We start from the raw sequence: 23,768 nt of genomic DNA on the forward strand, positions 1-23,768 counted from the left end.
CGCTAAGTTGTTCTGTCGAAGAAGTTGTGGTCACACAGAGAAGAAGGAAAGAAGAAGAAAGAAATTAAAGGTAAATTTGTAACTTCACTCAATCATGACATCAACAAAAGGTTATTTGACAATTTTTTCAAAAAACGGGTCATTTACATTTTGAGTCTCTAAAAATAGGTCAACTGTACAATTGTTATATGTGTATATATATATATATAACTTAATTTTTTAAGGAAAATTAAATATTGTGTGGGAGTATCTAATTTTATATTCTATTGGAGGGAGAAATATATATAAGTAAAGCACAGAAAGGGAATCAGGGCAAAGGAGGAAGAGAGAGAGAGATCAGAAAGAAGAAACCATGACACAAACAACAATTTCTTCTGCTACTTTTCTTCTTCCATTTCTTCTCCTCTCTTCTTCACTGCTCACTCCCACGTCCGCCATTAAAAGGGTTAGTTCATCATTTATTTAATTTTCCCCCTCATTTTCTTAGCTCCCAAACACCATTTGTTTTCCTCTCACATCTTTTTCACCTCCCATTTTACAGTCCTATGTTGTCTACATGGGAGCTCATTCCCACGGCGGTCGAAAGCCCGCCGATGTCGTCGCCGATTCTCACCACAAATTCCTCCGTCCATTTCTCAAAAGGTACGTTTCAAAACTTAGAACTAGAAAGTTTGACTCTATCATTCTACTATAACCCATCATCTTAAATTATACTTTTAGATTCAGCTATAGTTTTTTATTTTTTTTAATACAATCAAAATTTGAACCACAGAACTCGTAGTTATTTGGCTATAGTTTAACACGATACAAAAATGAGAGTAATGAATATCTTATGTTCGATAGGTTTAATTTCACGGTTGATTGATTATTTTTTCTTATTTAAGTAGGAGACGAGTTTGCTATAACGTATCAACTTAAGTTGTATGTTAATTAGATCTCGTAATAGTGTAAATATGATACAAAGATGAGAGTGGTACGTTTTACGTTCAAATTTAACGGTTTTGTGATTGATTATTTTCTGTTTAATAGAGACGATTTTACAGAAGATGTCATCTTTTACTCGTATACAAGACACATCAATGGCTTTGCAGCAATGTTGGAAGATGAAGTTGCTGCTCAATTAGCTAGTAAATTTTCTCTCTTTTTCTCCTTTTTGTGTATTTATAAATCTCCTTTCTTTTTTAAAGTTTTATGAAGAGACAAAATTTTATTATATAATATCTTAATTTTTTTTAGATTTAGTACAACATATGTGAAAAATAATTAATAATTTAAGTCTGGTATGATAATCATTTTAATTTATTTTGTTTTCGAAATTAAGATCCTTTCTTTCTAATTTTTTACTATGATTTTGAAAAACTAGTTTCTTTTTCTTCTTTTTTTTTTTCTAAGTTTTCAAATTTTGACTTATTTTTTAAAATACTGGTAAAAATTATATACAAAGCAAGAAATTTAGAGGTGGAAAATAAACTAAGACAAATAAACCAAAAACTAAGACCTTATTTGGTGACTATATTGTTTTTTGTTTTTGGTTTTTGAAAACCAAGTATATTTACTTTACGTTTTTTATAATGATTTGTATCTTTATTAAGTAAATGGTTGAATTCTTAGTCAAATTAAAAACAAAAATAAATCTTTAAAACCTATCATTTTGTTTTTTGATTTTGTTTTGGAAGATTAAGTTTATGGACACTACTTCTACTCCCAAATTTGTTCCTTAGTTATCTATTTTTCACCAATGGTTTAAAAAACCAAGCCAAATTTTGAGAACTAAAAAAAGTTGTTTTTGTTTTTTGAATTTGGTTAAGAATTCAACCATTGTACTTAAAAGATGTAAATCATGGTAAGAAATGTGGATGATATAGACTTAATTTTCAAAAAAAAAAACTAAAAACTAAATGATTACTAAACGTGACCTATTTTTTTTTTTCAAAATTTGGCTTGGTTTATTATACTTAGTAAAAGTAAGATAACAAATGAAAAAATTTGGAGGTGAGAGTCGTATCTATGGACTTAATTTTCAAGAATCAAATAATTACCAAATAAGGCCTAAATGATTATTAAACAAGGACTTAGTTTTCAAAATTTAACTTGGATTTTGGAAAACATTAACCAAAAAAATGATAAAATATTAAAAAATTGAAATAGATAAAATATTAAAATTTATATGTATAAATTGTATTTTTATAAGTTTAATCTTCAAAAACAAAATATTAGCAAATGGGGTAAATTTTCTTAATATAAGATAAAAAGAGCATTGCTCTTACTTTTAGATTTACTTATGATATAACATTAAACTTTTGAGTTGAACGATGATTTAACGTTCTACAACTCGAAAAAACCAGAACATCCAAAAGTGGTGTCGATTTTTTTGAACAAAGGAAGAAAATTACACACAACAAGATCATGGGAGTTCATGGGGATGGAGAACAACAATGGAGTTATCACTTCAGAATCAATATGGAAGAAGGCAAGATTTGGAGAAGACACCATTATTGGAAACCTTGATACTGGTCAGTTTTCAATTGATTTTTTTAATTATTTTTACTATTATTATTATTATTATTATTATTATTGCTTAGTTTTATATTTTTAGAGCCATTTGAAAAATAGTTTTTTTTTTCTTTTTTTATTTATCAAGAGGCCTTGACTTTTTCTATGAATACAAACAAGATCTGGTGAAGGAGGGTTTTAGACCAATCAAAATGACAGAAGGTTTTTATTAGTTTAATGATTTTTTTTTCTTTTTTGAAGAACTAAAAATATATTTTAATAGACCTGTGTTCAGTCTGGTTTGACTCTTATCAGCAACCCCAATGGCTGATTTTTTTATAATTTTTTTAATTAATTGATAAATAAACAAATAGGATAAGATATGAATGTTCTCTCCTCTCTCTCCCTATCATTAATTCATAATATGTAGGCTGAAGTGACACTTTTGTTTTTCTTTAAAAAAAAACACTTTTGATTCTAAAAATAACAATTTAGTCCATTTACTTTCAAATTTAGTCGTTAAACTTTAGTAATAACGATTTAATTTTTGTACTTTTAATTTGTAACAATTTAGTTTCTAAGTAAAAAATATATCAAAATTAGATGTCAATTTTATCATTTTATGATGTGGACTTTAAATTTTATAAAAATAATAAGTCTCTTATTAGTTTATCGGTTTATTTATGCAATAAATTTTATTAAATCTTAACACTAGTTTCCACAATATGGATTAGATTGTTATAAATTTTAAAGTACAATGACTAAATTGTTACATAATAATATCCAGAGACTAGATTGTTACAAAATTGAAAAGTTCAAGGACTAAATCGTTACAAACCAAAGTTCATGGGTTGAATTGTTACTTCTACGAAAGTTTAGGGACTAAAAGTGATTTTTAACATATATGAGGGGGAAGAATAGAACTTTTAACTTCAAGAGGTTAATAGTATAAATACTATGTTAGTTAAGTTATATTCATTTTGGTAAAGTGATATATTTTGGGAGTATATATATATATATATACATTCCATATTGTTGTTGGTTAAAATACTATTTTAGTTCATATACTTTAAATTTCATTTCATTTTAGTGTTCATATTTTCAATTGTCAAATTTTAATTATTGTAAATTTAGTCCCTATACATTCAACAAATCTTTTAATTAGTCATTTATAGTTAATTGTTATCGAAATTGGTTAAACAATAATAATAATTTTCATGAAAAAGAAAATACTATAAGAATAATATATTCTCACCATTTATAACAAGAATGCTGATAAAGACTATGTTTTATGAAAAAATCAATTATAAATTAAACTAATTTTAAATTTTATTTAAATTATGATGACTAAAATTGGATATATAATTTTGAGATAAAAATATAATAAAATTCAAAATATATGAATTAAAATGATTTATTTTTTAAAAATAATAATATATAAATGAAGGTAGGGAGATTCAAGAACAATACTTCTTAATTTCAGCGCTATTTATTCTTTTTTGAAAGCAAAAACATTTTTTCTTTCTAACAATATTCATTAAAAGGAAAATTCAGATGGTCAAGGGAAAAATTATTAAATAGCTAAAGATAATTTGGAAAGTCACCGGATGATTTTTTTTTTTTTTTTAGAAATTCTCGTAAATAGAAAATTCCTAAAAATATTTATATTTTATAACAAAAAGTTACTATTTTTGTAACCTTTTGCTATAAAGTATAAATATTTTAAATATTTTTTTATATTTAAAAAGGTTTTTTTTTTTTTTTTTACTATATATTGTTCAACTTAACCCTAGGGTTTTAAAAAGATAATACTATTTTCATCATTTCGCTTTATAGTTCTCTGAATTTTCAAATGTGTTTGAAGTTAATTTATATGACATTCAATAAAATAATATATATTAATTAGCGGTTTTCATTTGAAATGTTTCCAAAAAGTACAGATTATAGACTTATTTTTTAATGAAATATTAAGTAGAGACTAATTTTTAAGATCCACTGATGTATTGGTATTGAATTTAAATTTTTGAATGTATAATGACTAAAATAAAACAAATTTTAAACTATATGGACTAAAATAGTCTTTTCAAAATTCAACCTTTTAAAAGCTATATCTTATTTGGATTTAGAACACTAGTAATAAAATTTTATATGTTAAAATAATATTTTGGTCCATGTATTTTGAAGTCTGTTAAATTTTAGTTCATGAACTTTCAAGAGAAATTGTTTCAATGTTGAAAATATTTTCAACTATAATAAAATGTCACAATCTATCACTCATCAATCACATTTTGCTATATTTGTAAATATTTTAGTTTATTTTTCTATATTCGAAAATAACCCTACTTTCGATGTCTAATTTTAGTTCTTTGATTTCGATAAATCATAAATATACTCCATTATGTTAGTTTATTCTTAGTTTTTTAGAAAAAAAAAAATGTTATCTATTAGTATTTTCCCAGTAAAATGTGAACCATATTCACATGATATCCTTGCATCAAAATTATTTAGCCAATTTTGATTTAAAATGTAACTTTGAGGGACTAAAATAAATTTATTAAATATTTAGAGCTTAAAATTAAACATTTAAATGTACATAAACTAAACTTGAAGACATTAGAGGGTGTTTGAGGTGTTGAGTTGAGTTATGTGAAATATGAAATTTATATGTTGAAGTTAGAAAGTCAGTTTTTGGAGTCTAGAATTATAAGATGAAGTTCCTTGATAAATGTGCAAAACAGAGAAAGACAAAAAGACGAAACTCAACAACAAATGTTCAAATTTCAATAGTATAATAAAAACTAAGTTGTTTAGATTAACCAACTTTATTAAAAATTTTCCGTTGAAATTGAGTTGTTAGATCAAGCCTTCTATAAATTAAGTATAAAGATCAAAATAATATTTTAATCGATTTTATTTTAAGCAAATTGACATATTGGACTAAGGGGCATTTTGGTTTGGGAACTCACATAGGGGTGTGGCCAGAATCAAAGAGCTTTAGTGATGATGATTTGGGACCAATTCCTCTTAGGTGGAGAGGAATCTGCCAAAACCAAAATGATCCCTCTTTCCATTGCAATAGGTACCTCACTTTTCCTCTTCACTTACATTTTCTCATTTCAACTCTATTTGAATAGCAAAGTGGAGATTCAAACCAACGACCTATAAAAAATGGTTAATATATATTAATATTTTAATCTAATATTTTTACTTCAATACTTTTATTAGATTTTTGTAGGTGTTATAACATATCCTTTAGCTTTTGTATTTTTCTAATTAATTAGGGTTCAAGGCCAAACATGGGCTCTTTAGAAGGAATTTTCAATTATCATTCTTTGTCTTATTATATAATTTAAAAAATCAAGGCATAGAATCAAATTATAAAATCAATCAAATAATAAAGACCTAAAATTTCTCAAAAAATGACATAACAACATGCTAACATGACGTAACTTAACAATCGAGACATCCACTCATTTTCTTGAAGACAATACATATAAAAATTGAGGGTAATAAAAGTTAGGAATATTCAAATGAAGTTGAAAAGATATAGCCAAATATAGGTATAGATAGAGGAAATGGGATCCACAACTTTTTTTTTCCCCATTTGGATCTTGTTTTTAATGCTTATATGAACAATTTGTTTTGTTTTTCCTTCCCCAATGTTCTTTGCAAAGTACAACAATTGATTCCTTCTATCCCTTTTCACTTTTTATCCATAAAAAGAAACTAGGTTTATAACCAAGTACATTGTTCATGTTCATGTGTGTGTATATATATACATTACCCTTTTTTGTGTCAATTTTAAATATTTAGTTACATATAAATGGAATAGTCCACTATGCTTAGAATTTATATATATTTGTTTAAATCCTACTTTGGTCCCTAAACTTTCAAAAATGATGTTTTAGTCTCCGAGTTTTTTAAAAATGTTTATTTTGGTCCTTGTTGTTAAGATTTTATTAACTCTATAAGGACGAAATCTATTTAGGATGAAATTGCATCTAGCATGAGTTGAGTAAGGTGAATGTAAAGTAAAATGTCAATAGTTAACACACCAAAATAGTGAATGATCAAAATCTTTAACACAAAATGACTTTTGAGACTTCTTATAGAAAATTGTTTTACCACCTAATTCAAAATTGAAACCCTATATGGAAAATCGTTTTACCACCTAATTCAAAATTGAAACTCTATATTTTTTTAGTGTGACTAATTTATTTGGTAACCCAGTTATCCAAAAAATACAAGTTATCTCACTAGTCAGCTTAGTAATGAATAAAATATCAATAGCAAAAATTAACGTAAGCACTTTTTAAAAATTCAGAGACTAGAATAAACATTTTTAAAGTTTAGGAACTAGAATAGAATAAGATTCATGATTCATGAGCTAAAATAGGATTTAAACCTTTATTTTTAAAAGTAAACTTTATAATATTTCATTTTCACCTCTCATTTTTCAAACAACAATTATTTTTAGTCATCGTTTTACTTTTTGAATCAATTATTTATTTGATATGTCATATATCTATTTATTTAAAGTATGTTCTAAACAATTATTTAGAGTCATTTTTTGAACTACACTATATAGTAATGTTTCTTTTATAAAATTTTTTTGGACAAAATGAAAATAAGTACAAATTTCACAAACCAAAAATGTAATTTATGACATTTTTTAAGACAAATATAGCTTGCGGTATTTAAGAAAGGATGAACTCAAGTTACATGGGTGACCTAAAGAGATTTTTCTTTCATTGAGAGGGTTTTAGTCGAATAAATGTTTGTTCATTTATTTTTTTTAGTTTAACTTCTGATGAAGGATTCAAATCTCAGACATTTTAGTCGTTTATACATATTTTGTACTATCTAAGTTATGCTTACTCTAGAGTTGAATGATATTTCAAATGAACAAAATTGAATTAATACAGTTCATAAATTTGAAGTAAAATACATGAAATGATAAAAATGTATTTAACTCCCTACAATAAAGTGAACACACACATATATTTAGTTATTTTTTCTATAATTCATAACCTTTACTTTTTTAAATAGTATCTTGAATCAGCTAAAGAAATAATTACTTTAATAATGCTAAATATTACTTTAATAATGCTAAATTAACTTTCTCTACCCAAGAAAAAAAAACTAAATTATAAAAAATATTCATGAACATGGTATAAAAAATAGCACTAACTTTTAAAAGTTTCAAAATATCGGTAAATTTTCAAAAAGAGTTCACAAATATTATATCGTTCATTTTAGATGAAAACCATTATAGTTCTATTTAAAAAATACCCTTGAACTTTCGACTGTTTCAAAAATAACCTTAGAAAGTTAAAAAATAACTTTTCTAATAATATGAATAGTTGTAACGAATATTAATAATTTGTATTCAGATAGTGACAGTACATGTATTTTCCAAGCTTAAGAGTATTTTTTAAACTTTTGAAAATTTAGTAGTATTTTTTACACAAAATACTAATGATTTTTATCTAAAATAATGGTAAGAGTTAGGGGTGTTCGTGGGTAGGATTGGGTTAGGTTGAGTTGAAGGACTTTTTGGACCCAACCCAATTATTCGGGTTGTTAATTTCTTCAACCTAAATAACCCTTCTTAAAAGATGAATCCAACCCAACCCAACCCAACCATTAAACATTTGGGTTGGGTTGATTCGAGTTGATCGGGTTATTTTTGTTCCAAAAGAAAATAAATTGTTAATATGTAAAAAATTGATTTAATTATTTTCATATATTGAATTAAGATTAACAACTCAATTTCGATTTATATTATGAATATTTTCTTTCCAAAGTGCTAAAAAACTGTTTTTAGAAGTTGTTGGAGAATAAATTATCCAAAAAAATGATAAAACTTAAATAAATATATGTATATATGATTGTATCATAAGTAAAAAAATATACATTATAAAGTTAATAATAAAGATCGGGTTGGTTTGGGTCATTTTAGGTGATATCATGAACCAACTCAATCTACAAAAATTTTATTTATTTGAACCCAACTCAATATCAACAAAAATTTTGGGTTGGGTTGGGTTGATCAGTATTTTTAGGTCATCGGGTTTTTTGAACACCTCTAGTAAAAGTATGTTTAATTTTTTTAAAATTTAAGGATATTTTTTAAACTTTTGAAAATTTAGAGTATTTTTTATAAAGGTAGCAAATTTAGGAGTATTTTTGTATAATTTATAAAGAAAAAGAATGGGATTTTCAAAAAAAAAAAAAAAAAAAACTTTGCTCTTTGGAATTCCTCGGAGGTGCGATAGTCGGATCAGTCCATGAAATTTCCGTAATGGTTTTTTTATTGGTAATTCAATCTGAAGGAAACTAATCGGAGCAAGATACTTCAACAAAGGCTATGAATCTGTGGTTGGCCCTCTTAATTCTTCGTTCAATTCGCCGAGGGACAAAGAAGGGCATGGTTCTCATACCTTGTCCACGGCTGGCGGTAACTTCGTCGCCGGAGCTAGCGTTTTCGGCTTGGGAAATGGCACCGCCAAGGGCGGATCACCGAGGGCTCGGGTGGCCGCTTACAAGGTCTGCTGGCCTCCAGCGGCCGGAAATGAGTGCTTCGATGCCGATATATTGGCGGCGTTTGATTCGGCGATCCACGACGGCGTCGACGTGTTGTCGGTATCGCTTGGAGGAGATCCGAATCCGTTGTTTAACGATAGTGTAGCCATTGGCTCATTCCACGCCGTGAAGCATGGGATTGTGGTGATTTGCTCTGCCGGAAATTCGGGACCTGCAGCCGGTACGGTGACCAATATTGCTCCCTGGCAGATCACCGTCGGAGCCAGTACCATGGACAGGAAGTTCCCTAGTCTTGTCGTTCTTGGGAACAAGAAGCAGATTGAGGTTAGGGCAACTTATTCTTGAGTAAGAAGCACTATGTTATAGTTATACTGTCCATCATATGATTGCTTTATTTCCTTGAATTTGACACAAAATATAAGTGAAAGTGAAGTTAAGAGTTTCAAGGGAGAAACTTGTAGTCTTGAATAAAATAGTTTAACCTAACCCCATATCGGTATTATTTGAAAGTTATTAGCTATGACATTAAGTTTAAGTTAAATTATAAGTTTGGTCCCTAGATGTTGGTTTCAAATTTTCAATTTCGTGTTTAATAAGTCTCTAAACTTTAAAAATGTCAATAGACCCCTATACTTTTAAGTTTGTATCTAATAGATATCTAGCATATTGTTAAGATACCACCTAATAAGGAAACTTAGAGAAACACAAAGAATACTGATAGTAATATATTGCAATATCAAGAGAAGTTACACAATAGCCTTTTGAGAGGTTTTTCTCTCTTCCAAAGTCCCACGGTGGAAACTCTCACTAAAATGATCCTCGCCCTTCTAAGGTTGCTAACACCCTCAATCTTTAACCAAGATACCCATAACTAATTACTATTATGCCCTTGCTAATATTATACCAATATTACCCATATACCCCTAACTGGTACTCTCATACATATTCAGTGTTTTGAAAAAAAGAATAATAATAACCTATCAAACATAAAATTGAATTTTGTGTTTGATAGATCATTTAACTTTTGATATTGCGTCTAATAAATTTGTGAATTTTAGTTACGATTGAACAGGCCAATGTAGGGATTTATAAGACACACAATTGAGAGTTTAAGGACCTATTTGAAACTTTTTAAAATCTAGGAACTTATCTAACACAAACTTGGAAGTTTACGGACTAAACTTGCAGTTTAACCTTGCATGTATTTTCCATTGATGGTGCTACTCACACTGTTCAAGCAAGACTCTTGAAGCAATTCATATAAAATAGCAGGAACTCAATATATATTAGATTGGGGGTTTTGTAGAGAATATAGATGATGTATTTGCCTAACAAAGAGTATGATCCTTTATAGGGTGAAAGCCTGTCCCAAAATGCTCTGCCAAGCAGGAAGTTCTATCCACTCGTGAGTGCTGCAGATGTTAGATTAGCCAATGCATCAGCTCATGAAGCGTAAGGAAACAATAGTTTTCTGCTCTGTGTTAATTTCCTTCTTGATTACTCTGCGTGTTATTAGAACTATCAATTAAGGCCCTTAATTGACTGACTTCTTGGACCCCATTCAGTCAATTGTGTAAAGCTGGTACACTTGATCCTATGAAGGCAAAGGGAAAGATCCTTGTCTGCCTTCGAGGCGATAATGCAAGAGTCGACAAGGGCGAGCAAGCACTGTTGGCTGGTGCTGTGGGCATGATTCTCGCCAATAATGAGCCTAGTGGGAATGAAATCCTTGCTGACCCACATGTCCTTCCAGCCTCGCACATAAACTTCACTGATGGCACTGCGGTTTTAACATACATCAATTCAACCAAGTAAGTTGCTTCTATAACAATATCGAGTTAGAGGGCTTGTTTGGATTGACTTTCTGAGAGCTCAAGTGTTTTTAACACTTAGAAAGTCAATCCAAGCATGCCCTAAGTTAATATAACGGTAAATAATATTTGGTTATTTGGGACATATGGCTTCCCTCATATCTTCTATATACAACACCATGCAATTATTGAAACCTTCAAATTGTGAATAGGTTCCCCAAGGCTTACATCACACGAGCTACAACTCAATTAGGTATAAGGCCAGCTCCATTTATGGCAGCATTTTCATCAGTGGGACCAAACACTATTATTCCAGAGATCCTAAAGGTTGTCTTCTAGGCCTCATTTGATAATTATTTTATTTTTTGCTTTTGAAAATTGTGTTTGCTTTCTGATAATTCCTTACAATAGTTTTCATCGTTCTTAAAATAACATTTGATTCATTGTTAAATTCCCATTTTTGAAAATTGTGTATACTTTTTGACAATTCCTTACAATGGTTTTCATCATTCTTAAAACAACATTTGAATTCATAGCCAAATTCCAAAAACAAGTTTTTTAAATCTACTGGCTTAGATTTTGAAAACACTCACAAAAACTAGTGTTTATAAACTTCATTTTTCAAAATAAAAAACTAAAAATTGAATGGTTATCAAATGGGGTGTGGGATACTTCTATTAGTTTGGCAGTTTGTTTGGATCTGAATTGATTGTTGGGTAAATTTTGTGTCTGCAGCCTGATGTTACAGCTCCTGGGCTGAGTGTTATAGCTGCTTATACTGAAGCAGAAGGACCTACAAATCAAGAATATGATAATCGTCGGCTTCCTTTTAACTCAGTATCAGGAACTTCCATGTCATGCCCACATGTTTCTGGTATTGCTGGTCTTCTCAGGACTCTTTACCCTCATTGGAGTCCTGCAGCTATAAAATCTGCCATCATGACCACGGGTAAAAGTTCGACGTCCTCGGTATTTTGTTTGGCACGAAACGTTTTCAAAAATAAAAGAAAGAGAAAATATCTTTTTAGTCTAGAGTATAGTCTCTATTTGATTCTTAAGTTTTGAAGCCTTGTATTTTCATCCTTGAGTTTTGAGTTTAGTTTCCATTTGGTCCCTAGATTTTTAGATTTTACACTTTTACTCTAGAGTTTTTATCGATGCTTTTCGTTAATTAATAAATCAGTATGAATAGAAATGAGCATTTTTAAAATTTCATGGGTAAAAAGTGGAAGATCTCGAAATCTAAAGATCATGTAGCTTCCCCCGTCACAAAATAAGTGGATTCTGGTTTGGTTGTGCAAGAAATCCCATTTTAGTCTTATTTTCTTCTATTTTTCACAGCAAACACTTTGGACAACAACTTCGAGCCGCTCCTCAATGCATCCTACTCTGTGGCCACACCATTGAACTATGGAGCAGGACATGTTCATCCAAATGGTGCTACTGATCCTGGCTTGATCTATGACATAGAGGTTAATGAATATCTGTTATTTCTATGTGCATTAGGATATAACCAAGCTCAAATATCACAATTCTCCAGTGGTCCCTTCAATTGTTCAGAGCCTATTAATCTTACAAATCTCAACTACCCTTCAATTACTGTCCCTGAGCTCTCTAGATCAATCACAATTACTCGAAGATTAAAGAACGTCGGTTCTCCTGGAACGTACAAAGCTCAGATAAGAAAACCGGCTGGGATATCGGTTTGGGTTAAGCCAAAGAAGTTGAACTTCACAAGATTAGGTGAAGAGCAGAGCTTCAAAGTTCTTATGAAAGTTAAGGAACAGAATGCAGCAAAGAAGAACTATGTATATGGTGATTTGATATGGTCAGATGGTAAGCACCATGTAAGAAGCCCTATTGTGGTGAAGGTAGTTTAGTAGAAAGTTGAAAAGAACTCGTTTGGATTGACCTCTTAAAGTGTTTTTAAGCACTTAAAAAGTCAAATTGAAGAGACTCGAAATTTGATTTGGTTGGTTGATCTAGTTTCTACATATTAGTTTGATGCCTTGATTTGTAGACGAGAATGACTCTAGTTTGAGTCCTCGTTGTGCTCCTTACGGTTGTTTGGCTCACTCTCAACCTAAGACTTTTGGAATAATTGATAAAGTGAGGGAAAACAATAGCTGACAATTGGTGATGGTTTCACTGGTATTCTTCGTGCTTCTAATCCTTTTGGAAATTTAGATCCAAAAATTTATATTTTTCGTCTTTATAACGTATTAGTTATAAAGAAGTTTCAAGTCATGTCGAACTCATAGTCCGATACGACATGTTGTCATCTGAGATGTGTATGGCATGTATGCTTATATGTACAGGTTCTCCTCCTCTCTTGAGATGTCCAGAAAAGCAGGAAGGAGATGAGTTATCAGATAATTTTTCATCGAAGAGTAGTTTTCCAATAGTACACACCATCATTTTGTTAACATATTTTAATGTGGGTGTGATAAGTGTTAAAATCACGTTAAAAAATGGTAAACCTAAATAATAAATAGATTTTTGAATGATTAAGGATATATTTGGAAATGATGTCAACCCTTTGAAAATCACTCTTAAATATGTTATAAATAGTTTGAATGTTGCTTATTCAATCCATGTGACAATTTATTAGATAAAAATTGAACCAAGGTGGCAATTTTTTTTTTATTTAATATGAGTTGAATTATTTCCACTTTAACTGATAAGATTTGATAACCAAAATGATTTACACATGGGTAATTTGGGATGTATTAAAGATATGTTTGGAAATGATGTCAACCCTTTGAAAATCACTCTTAAATATGTTCTAAATAGTTTCAATGTTGCTTATTCGATCTACGTGACAATTTATTAGATAAAATTTGAACCAAGGTGGCAAATTTTTTTTTTTTTTAATGTGAGTTGAATTATTTCCACTTTACGGATAAGATTTGGCAACCAAAATGATTTACACATGGGTAATTTGGGATGCATTCATCTTTATGCATCCCACTTTATTGTCCGCACCAAAAAAAAGAATTAAAATAATTCAAAAAATCAAAAAAGAAAGAAGAATAATTTTTCACACAACAAATTATGATTGGACAATCTGGGATGCAAAAAGATGAGTGTTGCCCGAGATGCACTTAAGTTTTTTTCTTTATACATTGAGTGGGCGATAATTTGGGTTAGAAAGGTTTAATTGGCCATGTATTTAGAGGTGTTCGTTTCCACGGGACTTGCCCGTAACAAGACAAGGAATCCCTGATTAGACGAGAATGAAGGAGAGAGTGGGGAAAATTTTCTTCCTATTGGTTAAAGGAGGATGAGGACAAGGATTGAGTTCCTTGTCCCGCTCCAATCACGAATATAATGTGTGTGTATGGCCGCTCTGATCATGAATATAGTATGTATGCGTGCGTGTGAGCATGTGTATGTGTGTGCATGTGCCCGTGCTTGTGCGTGTGTGTGATATTTTACAACAAAAAAAACATAGTTTTAACAATCAACTATTTTCTAATTTTCATCTCAATTTTTTCATACTTAATACATTTTTAAGATATGGATGTGTTAATAATTCTTATTTTTAAGACCATAAAAGTTGTAATATTTAAGTTGAATACTATACTATGATATTGTAATATTTAACTTTTCGAAACTATACGATTAAATATTTTAATTATATCTTGTATTATTTTTTTATTAAGAAATTTTATATTGTTTTGTTTTTTTTTTTAAAAAAAAAAAGTATTGGAAATGACTAATTTAATATAGAAAATTTATTTTGGTTGAAAATAAATCTAAAAAGATGAATATTTTGTTTATCGGCACCATATATTGATAATAAAGATTCTATCCAATGAAAAATACGTAATTATTTAAATAGTTTGGTCTTAATTCTCAAGTAGTCGATGTGGTTATAGAAGTTTTTTTTTCTTTTAATATAAACCTCACCGACTGTCTCCCAATCATTTTTTACCCACACATTTTTTTACATTTTACCTTATTCCTAAATTTTAACATAGTTAAAATTACAAAAGTAACCGAATTAAAAAAAAAAAAAAAAATTCTCTATCACATAAATTGAGATATGTGACCAAACTATGTACAGTTAATTTCAACCTAACTTAATGATAAAGAAATTAGTCACCGTTTCAAAAAATTGATAATCCGATCTTCTACTTGTGATCACTAGAAAAACTATATCAATTGAATTATGTTTATTTTGATAAATAATTAAATTTTTAAGGGTAAATATCAATTTATAATACTTAAATTTGGAGGTGTATTAATTTAAACCATAAATTAATAATTGTATCAATTTGGACTCTGAACTTTTAAAAGTATATCAATTTACACCTTCTTTTAGATGTAATTTGAAATATCATGCAAAATATTTAATTTTTTTCAATTAAACTTTTAAATCATTATAAGTGAATCGATTTAAATTTTTTGTCGGGATTACATATCAAAGTCGTCAATGCATAGTAAACTTCTACAAATGCCAATTTATAATTTGAATAGAAAATTTTCAAAGAAATGTTGATTAAGAGCCTAAATTGATCAACTCAAGTAAGTCTAGAGAATTAATTAATAAAATTAAAGTTTCACATAATGTTCATCCAAATAAAATATAGTGAGGGGTTTAAGTTGATACATACTCATGAAAGCTCAGGATGAATTTAAATTGATATAATTCTCAATTAAAAATTTAAATTGATACAATTTTGAGAATATAAATTTATATTTGCTCGAAGTTTTAAAACTGTATAAATCAAATAGAAATCCTAATTTAATTTTTAAGTTTTAATTAATTAAGAAATCAAAATGGAATGCGTACACTCGAGTTTTTGGAAGCATGTTAAAATAAGTTTCCTCGAAGATGGTAAAGGAAACAAACCAAATATTTGGAGGGTAGTGGAGAAAATATTCAGGTGTGGGCCAGTGTACCGAAACCTCGTGGTCATCACTCAAGTTCAACGGCCCTCCTGATTCTTGGGCCCACAAAACTTGAATACCTGATCTATGTTTCATCCCTTCATGTCCGTACTTTTTTTTATTCCCCTTATTTATTATCTAAAAGGAAAAGAAAATTAAACAATAAATATATTAAAATAATAAATAGAAACAAAAGGATATGGACAGTGCTAATTTAACCCATATTTTAATATAAAGTTTTATTATTCATTTTGTGTTATAACCAAAAAGAAAAAAAAAGTTTTAATTCATTTTGTGAGGTGCATTGTACCTTAAGAATGTATTTGGAATAATTTATTGTGGTTGAATTTTCAACTTAAAATGTGTTTTGGAAATAATTTATTATGCTTCCATTTTAAACTTTCTTTTCTTATTCTAAACAGTGAATTTTCATTTTATGAACAATAATATGTCTCTCAATTATTTATTGAATTGATGATACTTTCATTGAAATTTAATTTTGAATTTGTGGTAAAATTTATTATCCATATTTCTATTATGTAACTATTTTATAGATAAATTGTAAATTTTAGTTCTCATAAATTTATAACTTAGAAAGTTAGAATTTAGTCCTTACAATTTATAACTAGAATTTAGCCAGTAATTTGATAGAATCCTCATAAACATTCTTATAATAAAGATTATTTTTGAAAAGTTTTATCAAATTATAAGGACTAAATTCTGGTTTTTAAAATCATAGAGTGAACTCTGGCTTTTTACAAATTATATGGACTAAGTTTATAATTTAAATCTATTTTGTTTTAAGGTTTTAGTGTTTTATAAAAGTTGGGTAATGTTACTCTTTTAAGTTATTGCGTCCAATATTCAATTTTGGCTAGGTTTGGACATTTTGGTGTTAGATTAAATATATATTTGGTCTAGTTTATTTTGTTTTGCTATAAAGGATCATTTTTGTAATTGCGTTGGGATATCTCCTGAAAAAAGTGTCATTACTATTTAGGGTAAAATATTATTTCCAACTTTGAATTTTGTTCATAAATTTACTTTTAATTATCTAATTTTAGTCAATATACTTTAAATTTAATGTTCATATATATATTTGTTAGTTTAACAATATGTGAGGTTGAGGATTCGAATATGAACTCTGTTCGAATTTGAGTTTATCATAATTTGTATGTTAAAATTTTAACAATTTGTAATATTTGGTGAAACCAATTATAATATAATTTATAGCAAGATACTTTTTCAATTACTTAGAGTAATTTTTGAGATCCACTTCGTAAAAAATTTCATATCTCTATTCACTAACCATTAAAAAATTTATTTTATCCTTATTCTATAGTATTTTTTTATGTTAAAATCTGAAATTTACCAAATACTTGTTTATTTCATTTTATAACTTTTTTTAATCGCATTTACTATAATTATACCAAACAAGTGGAGATAATTAATTCCACCAACTATCCTCCTTAGTCCAAACATATCATAAAGTTATTTTTAAAAATAAATGGTAAAGTTCAAGTACTACATGTAATAAAAGATACCTGCGGTTCGAATCTCTCATCCCTATTGTATTTTAGTTCAACTATATGTGGAGAGAAAATTATGAGAATTGCCTGCACCGTCTCTATTTATTACTTGCCATGATAGCATCATTTAAAAATATTCCGATAATATTAGAAATTTTTGGGAATTTGAATATGATCTCTCAATCCATGATGTATGTACAAAGACATTAAGATATGCTAAAGATGACACGTGGATTATTAATTTTTAAAATAATACAAAATCATTGAATTAAGCCGTTCCCAAAAAATCTAAAAAGGAAGAGTCCATGTGACCCATGGATAGATCGGTGAATCCACGTCCACTCAATCTCACAAAATTAGAAATTTATTAATTTCATTTAATTTTATTGGGGAACCGCTACAAATTTCTTTTTCCCCATATTACCCCTAAAATACAACCTTTCGAAGCACGAAACTTGAGGGCAAACAACGTAATAAAGTCGAAATTCCAAGGGTAAAATCGACACCGAAACCACATCAAATATCAGTGGCGAAGCATCTCTTTTTAGGCCGTAGAGCTGCGGAGCTGATTTTTGCTTTTCATTTATTTTTCCGGCGACTTGCTGATCGGAGAAGACACCGGAGATCGCTTTTGTGGATTTGAATTGATCGTCTAATGGCGTCTTCTATGGCTGCGGTTGGAGTTCTCAGACTTCCGACGACGTCGGCGTCGTCGTCTTCGTCGTCGAACCGTGTTTCTAACCGTGCAAGGAGAAACAGCCTTCGAAGCCTCTCATTCGGTGCGTCTCACATTTCTGGTGATAAGATTGACTTTAGAGCTTCCGTTTTGGGATCAAGACGTGTTTCCGGTGGTAACGCGGCCCCCTCGATCGTTTCTCCAAAAGCGGTTTCTGATTCCAAGAACTCTCAGACTTGCCTCGATCCTGATGCTAGCCGGGTCGGTATTCTTGTTTTTTCGTGCTATCATTTGAATGCGTTTAATTGATTGGAATTTGGATAGTTTTGTTGTTTGCTGTACTTGATGGGTTCGTGGAATTTATTTTATGTGATTTTCTGTTTTGAGCTGCCGTGAATTGTTTATGGAATGGATGGTGGTTGAATAGTATTATCTGTTTTGTTGTGTTTAGAGTGTGCTTGGGATTATTCTAGGAGGTGGTGCCGGAACTCGGCTCTATCCGCTCACTAAGAAGCGGGCGAAGCCTGCTGTTCCTCTTGGAGCGAACTATAGGTTGATTGATATTCCTGTTAGCAACTGTCTCAACAGCAACATTTCCAAGATTTATGTTCTCACGCAATTCAATTCTGCTTCTCTTAATCGTCACCTTTCCCGAGCTTATGCGAGTAACATGGGTGGTTACAAGAATGAAGGATTTGTTGAGGTTCTGGCCGCTCAGCAGAGTCCGGAGAATCCAAATTGGTTCCAGGTGATTGAATCAAGCTCAGATTTATTCTTTCATGATTAATTCGTAATTATAAGTGAACTGAAACCTATCATTTTGTTCAGAATATTGTTTCTGTGAACGATGGCATTAACACTTTCGATTTCGGAATGCATTTTCTTTAAGTTCGTCGAGAAAATGAAGTCTTATCTCATAGAAGTTTGGCATCGTAACTTGCAGGGCACAGCTGATGCAGTTAGACAGTACTTGTGGTTATTTGAAGAGCAGAATGTGTTGGAGTACCTAGTTCTTGCTGGTGATCATTTGTACCGAATGGATTACGAGAGATTTATTCAAGCACACAGGGAGACTGATGCAGATATCACTGTAGCTGCTCTACCAATGGATGAAAAGCGTGCAACTGCATTTGGTTTGATGAAGATTGATGAAGAGGGACGCATAATTGAGTTTGCAGAGAAACCAAAAGGAGAGCAATTGAAAACGATGAAGGTGAATCCAAACTTAAATACTTTTTTATCTTAATAAACTATTCTCTCATTTCTTGATTCATAAACTGTTCCATCATTGTATTTGAGGTCAAACATCAATTTATACCCCTAGAGTTTGGGGATGTATCAACTTTCGTAGATGTATTAATTTACACCCTCTTTCAAATTTGTTTGACCAATTTTCATAAACCTATCAATTTAGAACTTTCATTACGATTACCTTCGAAAATCATCCATCATTCATTCTCAAACGTGTGTAGACTTCTTAAAATGTATGTTTAACGATTCTCAATGTAAATTTTGACTAAAAGTCTAAACTAATTCATTTATGAAAGTTTAGGGCTTTAACTGATACAATTATAAAATTTCATACGAGGTTTTTCCAAACGGAACATAATGGAGGTTGTAGATAAAAAAGTTCAGAGTTTAATCGATATAATTATTAGTTCAAGGTTTAAATTGATATTTAAGGGTATAAATTGATATTTTTCCGATATTTTTTTAGGCTGGTTATTTTAAAGCTTAACAATCCTGTTTTATTTCTTACAGGTTGATACTACTATTTTGGGTCTTGATGATGAGAGAGCGAAAGAGATGCCTTTCATAGCTAGCATGGGTATTTACGTTATCAGCAAGGATGTGATGCTGAATCTTCTTAGAGATAAATTTCCCGGAGCAAATGATTTCGGGAGTGAAGTTATTCCTGGTGCAACTTCCATTGGAATGAGGGTAAGTACCAAATAATGGTGGCCTTGTTGACCATCTAGTTGTCTGATGTAATTCCTAACCATTACATGTATGATGTATCTTTATACCAAGATTCAAAAATAAAAAGTAAATAAAAGAAAAAAGGAAAAGTGCTAGATGAATGAGTGTGCTGATCTTGAACTCGTGTCACTTATTCTTGGTTTGATGGAGAAAGATGACTTCAGAGCTTTTATTTGAGCTGCGATCTCTACAATAAAGATGCTGCTTTAACTTTTTAGGTGCAAGCTTACTTGTATGATGGATACTGGGAAGATATTGGTACCATTGAAGCTTTTTACAATGCAAATCTGGGGATCACGAAGAAGCCAATACCAGATTTTAGGTAATTTTGTCAAGTTTGATTTGGTTTCCTCATTCTTTACTTATAAATTGTCCAGTTATCATTTGTTTATTTGATACATGAAACACCCAATTGCAGCTTCTATGATCGTTCGTCTCCAATCTACACCCAACCTCGGTATTTGCCGCCCTCGAAAATGCTTGATGCTGATATCACAGACAGTGTTATTGGCGAGGGCTGTGTCATAAAGGTAACTTCTTTACTAGCAAAGTAGATCTTTGCTTTGCTAAGATGGTATTATACTATTGTTACATTGTCTCCATTGTATTATTCCTTCCCCTTTCCTTCAGTTTGGAATAACCCCTTTTTTATTCTCTCCTCAGAACTGCAAGATTCATCATTCTGTCGTTGGCATTCGAACTTGCATATCAGAAGGTGCAATCATAGAAGACACTTTATTGATGGGTGCAGATTATTATGAGGTATGTGGCTTGATAATAACCTTCTGTATCATGAGTTTGAGATAGCTTTGAGCTTTTTGAGCTTTCTTTGAAGTATTTTTAGATTCTCAAAATTGTTTGGCTATATAGTTCAACCACATGAAAATGTCCGAAAACCACTTTTTAGTTTTCATCGGTAATGTTACTCTTCAACACTCACCTAAAGCTGAAAAATACTTAGGTGTATTCTAGATTGCACTTATCTTTGTGTGCCCAATCAAATTGTCCAATCATAATCTGCTTCTTGGCAAATTCACTTTCCTACTTTTTTGCAATATTTGATTTTTTTTTTTGTTTTTTGTTTTTTGTGTGATGAGATTGAGATGCATAAAAATGGGTGCATCTAACCTGATTTGTTTTCTCATGGTGTTCCTCAGACGGATGCTGACCGTAGATTATTGGCGGCAAAAGGTAGTGTACCAATTGGAATTGGTAGAAACTCTCACATCAAGAGAGCTATCGTCGACAAAAATGCTCGCATCGGGGAAAATGTCAAGGTTTGTCTTTGTCAACTTATGCTTGCTTTTATTTCATTTTTAACATTTACTTTATAATGCTTACTTCACGTCCTTATTATATCTTATCATGCATTTTCGGGGTGGGGTCTCATCTGGGTGTTGATTTCCATTATCTGTTTGACTCAATAAAATCCACTGCTTCCATTGGGAAAGAACAAAGACAAGTAGATGAGAACTGAGTTCATTAGAGCTTCCTTTTTCTCTTTCAAGTAATTTTGACGGTGGGAATAAATCTGTTTCAAATCAGCTTCACATGGCCGCCTACTTGTTTTCTGTCATCATTTCTTATTTCGATTTTTGGGAGTATTAGATTAAAGTGTCAATTTTTAATAGTGTTTAATAAGTTCAGTACTTGCTACTTATATATTTACCATAGCCACACGAGTGTTGAATAGATCTAAAGACGATAACATATTAAGCACAGCAAAAAAAATTAATTACAAGGATTATATAATGTTTAGAAAGTAAGTAATAGCCTCTATTGCCACATGAGCATATCTCATTTGATTTATTAGGCCCCATAGGTCCCATTTAGTAACTATTTGAGGTTGGATTTTTAGTTTTTGAAATTCATTTCACCTCTAATTTCTTGTTTTAAAAGTTCAAATAGTGTCTATTGAAAACTTTTTAAAAGAAGTAATTTTGAAATAGTTAAAAAAAATAGAAAAATTATTTCAAATGGTAAAACTATTAAAAATATTTACAAGATATAACAAAATTTTATAACTATCAATGATAGACCTTGATTAATTATCAATGATAGACTTTGATAGACTTTAATCCGTGTCTATCAATGTTACTGATATCAGCGTCTATCATTGATAGTTATAAAATTTTGCTATATTTTATAAATATTTTGGTTCATTTTTTTATATTTGATAACAACCCAAAAAAATAACTTTTTTCATATTTAAAATCACTAAAATACATCTTTATTCACTAATATCAGTTAAGTATTTGATCTTATACTTTTACCTGCGCATTTCATACAATCAAATTTGATTTTGAATTATTAAAATTATATTTGAAATAATTTTTTAACGTAATAAAAATAATTTTAACCTTTTTAAAATCAGTTCTAAACATATCCATGTCTTTTAAGTAGTAAACTAAATCGACACAAAATGCTGTAATCATATGAATATTGTTGTTGGGTTTGATAATTTTCTGACTCGCCGCTTGATAATATTAATCTCAGATCGTGAATGGAGACAATGTGCAAGAAGCAGCAAGAGAGACAGATGGGTACTTCATAAAGAGTGGAATCGTGACAGTAATCAAGGATGCTTTAATTCCCAGTGGCACTGTCATCTAAACCACACCACAACAAAACACAACACAACCGACACGTTTTTCACTCAACTGGTGCCACTCTCCCTCTCTCTCTATCTTCCTCAATTTTGTTTCTGCCCTGCCCACATATTATGTCTACATACATTTCTTTTGGTAGTAAATGAAAAGCTTAGGAAGAGAATCCCTCACTCCACAGTCCACTAGGCACTATTACTTTTTTAACTTATTTGTAGTCTGTAAATGTCCCTTTTCTGCACTGAATAATTTCATTTCTTCTTGTTCTTTTTGTTTACCCATGACTAGTACTTCCAAAATAATCTTTTAAGGGACGTTTAGGATGCTGAGGTGGTTATTATAGTCAATGGATTAAAATAATTTGTGTTTAAGTATAAACTATTTTTGTTTGAGTAGAAAATAGTTAACATGGTAGCAAAGAAGAAAAGAGAGGACAAATGAAAAATAGTAAATATCATAGTAAAAGGGGTTTCGAAATAGTATTTATTATACTCTAAATAGTTGTACACACCATTATTATAGTTGCTGCCCCAATCATGGAGTGAGCTAAAACGACCCTAAATGAATTCATAGGGAAAATGGCGTTATTATCAAGAATAAGAGCTTGATTTTCCATTTGCTATTTTGAAGATTGATTTTTAAATGAAGATATTCAGACTGTCATAAAGGTCCAAAGATGAGGAATCTTAATGAGGGGAATTGTACAACAAAATTTGTATATGTCACTTAAGTCTAAAGTGTCATGTTGTTATTTAACAACTAAATAGATTTTTTTTAAAAAAAAATAGTATAATTCAACTAATATCAAGTACACACTATTGATTTTGGGATTAATTTTGGGATTAGAGGTTTGATTTTCGTCTTATCGATATTGAAATCGCAATTTTAATTTACAAATATATCGATAAAATATTGATATCGGTAGATGTCTCTCTAATTCATGATATTTATAAAATTTATTTAGATTAATAATTAAGTTGTTATTACTTTCCAACTAAATTACAAATATTGTTATTCTTATTATTATTCATATTAGACTAAATAAATGATATATTTTTTTTAATGTTTTACTCACATCCTATAAGCATAAAAAATAATTAAAATTTAAAAAGTCAACAAGATGGGAAGTACCGGTACGAGCTCACTGCGTTTTTTTCTTTTAAAACAAGCTCACTGTATATTATTTTACATTATTATTCTTCTAAATTTAATTAAAAGTTGAAAATTGTTT

General features: G+C 29.9%; 2 protein-coding genes across 2 annotated transcripts; both read left to right on the plus strand.

The window, feature by feature from the left end:
- Positions 1 to 258: 258 nt before the first annotated feature.
- On the plus strand, positions 259 to 13,254 carry LOC120078729 (subtilisin-like protease SBT5.3). The gene is made up of 11 exons (XM_039033037.1): positions 259 to 445; positions 542 to 642; positions 1,030 to 1,127; positions 2,346 to 2,513; positions 5,464 to 5,572; positions 8,829 to 9,363; positions 10,394 to 10,491; positions 10,605 to 10,850; positions 11,063 to 11,177; positions 11,586 to 11,799; positions 12,192 to 13,254. Exons 1-11 carry the CDS (start codon positions 353 to 355, stop codon positions 12,728 to 12,730), a joined length of 2,316 nt encoding a protein of 771 aa, XP_038888965.1. The 5' UTR covers positions 259 to 352; the 3' UTR covers positions 12,731 to 13,254.
- Positions 13,255 to 17,809: 4,555 nt separating this feature from the next.
- LOC120078084 (glucose-1-phosphate adenylyltransferase small subunit, chloroplastic/amyloplastic) lies at positions 17,810 to 22,860 on the plus strand. Its single transcript, XM_039032294.1, has 9 exons — positions 17,810 to 18,212; positions 18,403 to 18,699; positions 18,895 to 19,164; positions 19,713 to 19,892; positions 20,150 to 20,253; positions 20,350 to 20,461; positions 20,595 to 20,693; positions 21,089 to 21,208; positions 22,428 to 22,860. Exons 1-9 carry the CDS (start codon positions 17,931 to 17,933, stop codon positions 22,542 to 22,544), a joined length of 1,581 nt encoding a protein of 526 aa, XP_038888222.1. The 5' UTR covers positions 17,810 to 17,930; the 3' UTR covers positions 22,545 to 22,860.
- Positions 22,861 to 23,768: the final 908 nt, after the last annotated feature.

This window comes from Benincasa hispida, chromosome 5 (genome assembly GCF_009727055.1).
Source record: "Benincasa hispida cultivar B227 chromosome 5, ASM972705v1, whole genome shotgun sequence".
In the NCBI taxonomy this organism is placed as follows: Eukaryota; Viridiplantae; Streptophyta; class Magnoliopsida; order Cucurbitales; family Cucurbitaceae; genus Benincasa; species Benincasa hispida.

Excerpts from the sequence above, each read along its gene's own strand:
- LOC120078084 (XM_039032294.1), top strand. The coding sequence starts at position 17,931 with ATGGCGTCTTCTATGGCTGCGGTTGGAGTTCTCAGACTTCCGACGACG. Across the intron at positions 19,893-20,149 it reads CAACTTCCATTGGAATGAGG|GTGCAAGCTTACTTGTATGA; the intron begins GTAAGTACCAAA and ends TTAACTTTTTAG. Across the intron at positions 20,694-21,088 it reads TGGGTGCAGATTATTATGAG|ACGGATGCTGACCGTAGATT; the intron begins GTATGTGGCTTG and ends GGTGTTCCTCAG.
- LOC120078729 (XM_039033037.1), top strand. The coding sequence starts at position 353 with ATGACACAAACAACAATTTCTTCTGCTACTTTTCTTCTTCCATTTCTT. Across the intron at positions 643-1,029 it reads CTCCGTCCATTTCTCAAAAG|AGACGATTTTACAGAAGATG; the intron begins GTACGTTTCAAA and ends TCTGTTTAATAG. Across the intron at positions 10,492-10,604 it reads AATGCATCAGCTCATGAAGC|TCAATTGTGTAAAGCTGGTA; the intron begins GTAAGGAAACAA and ends GACCCCATTCAG.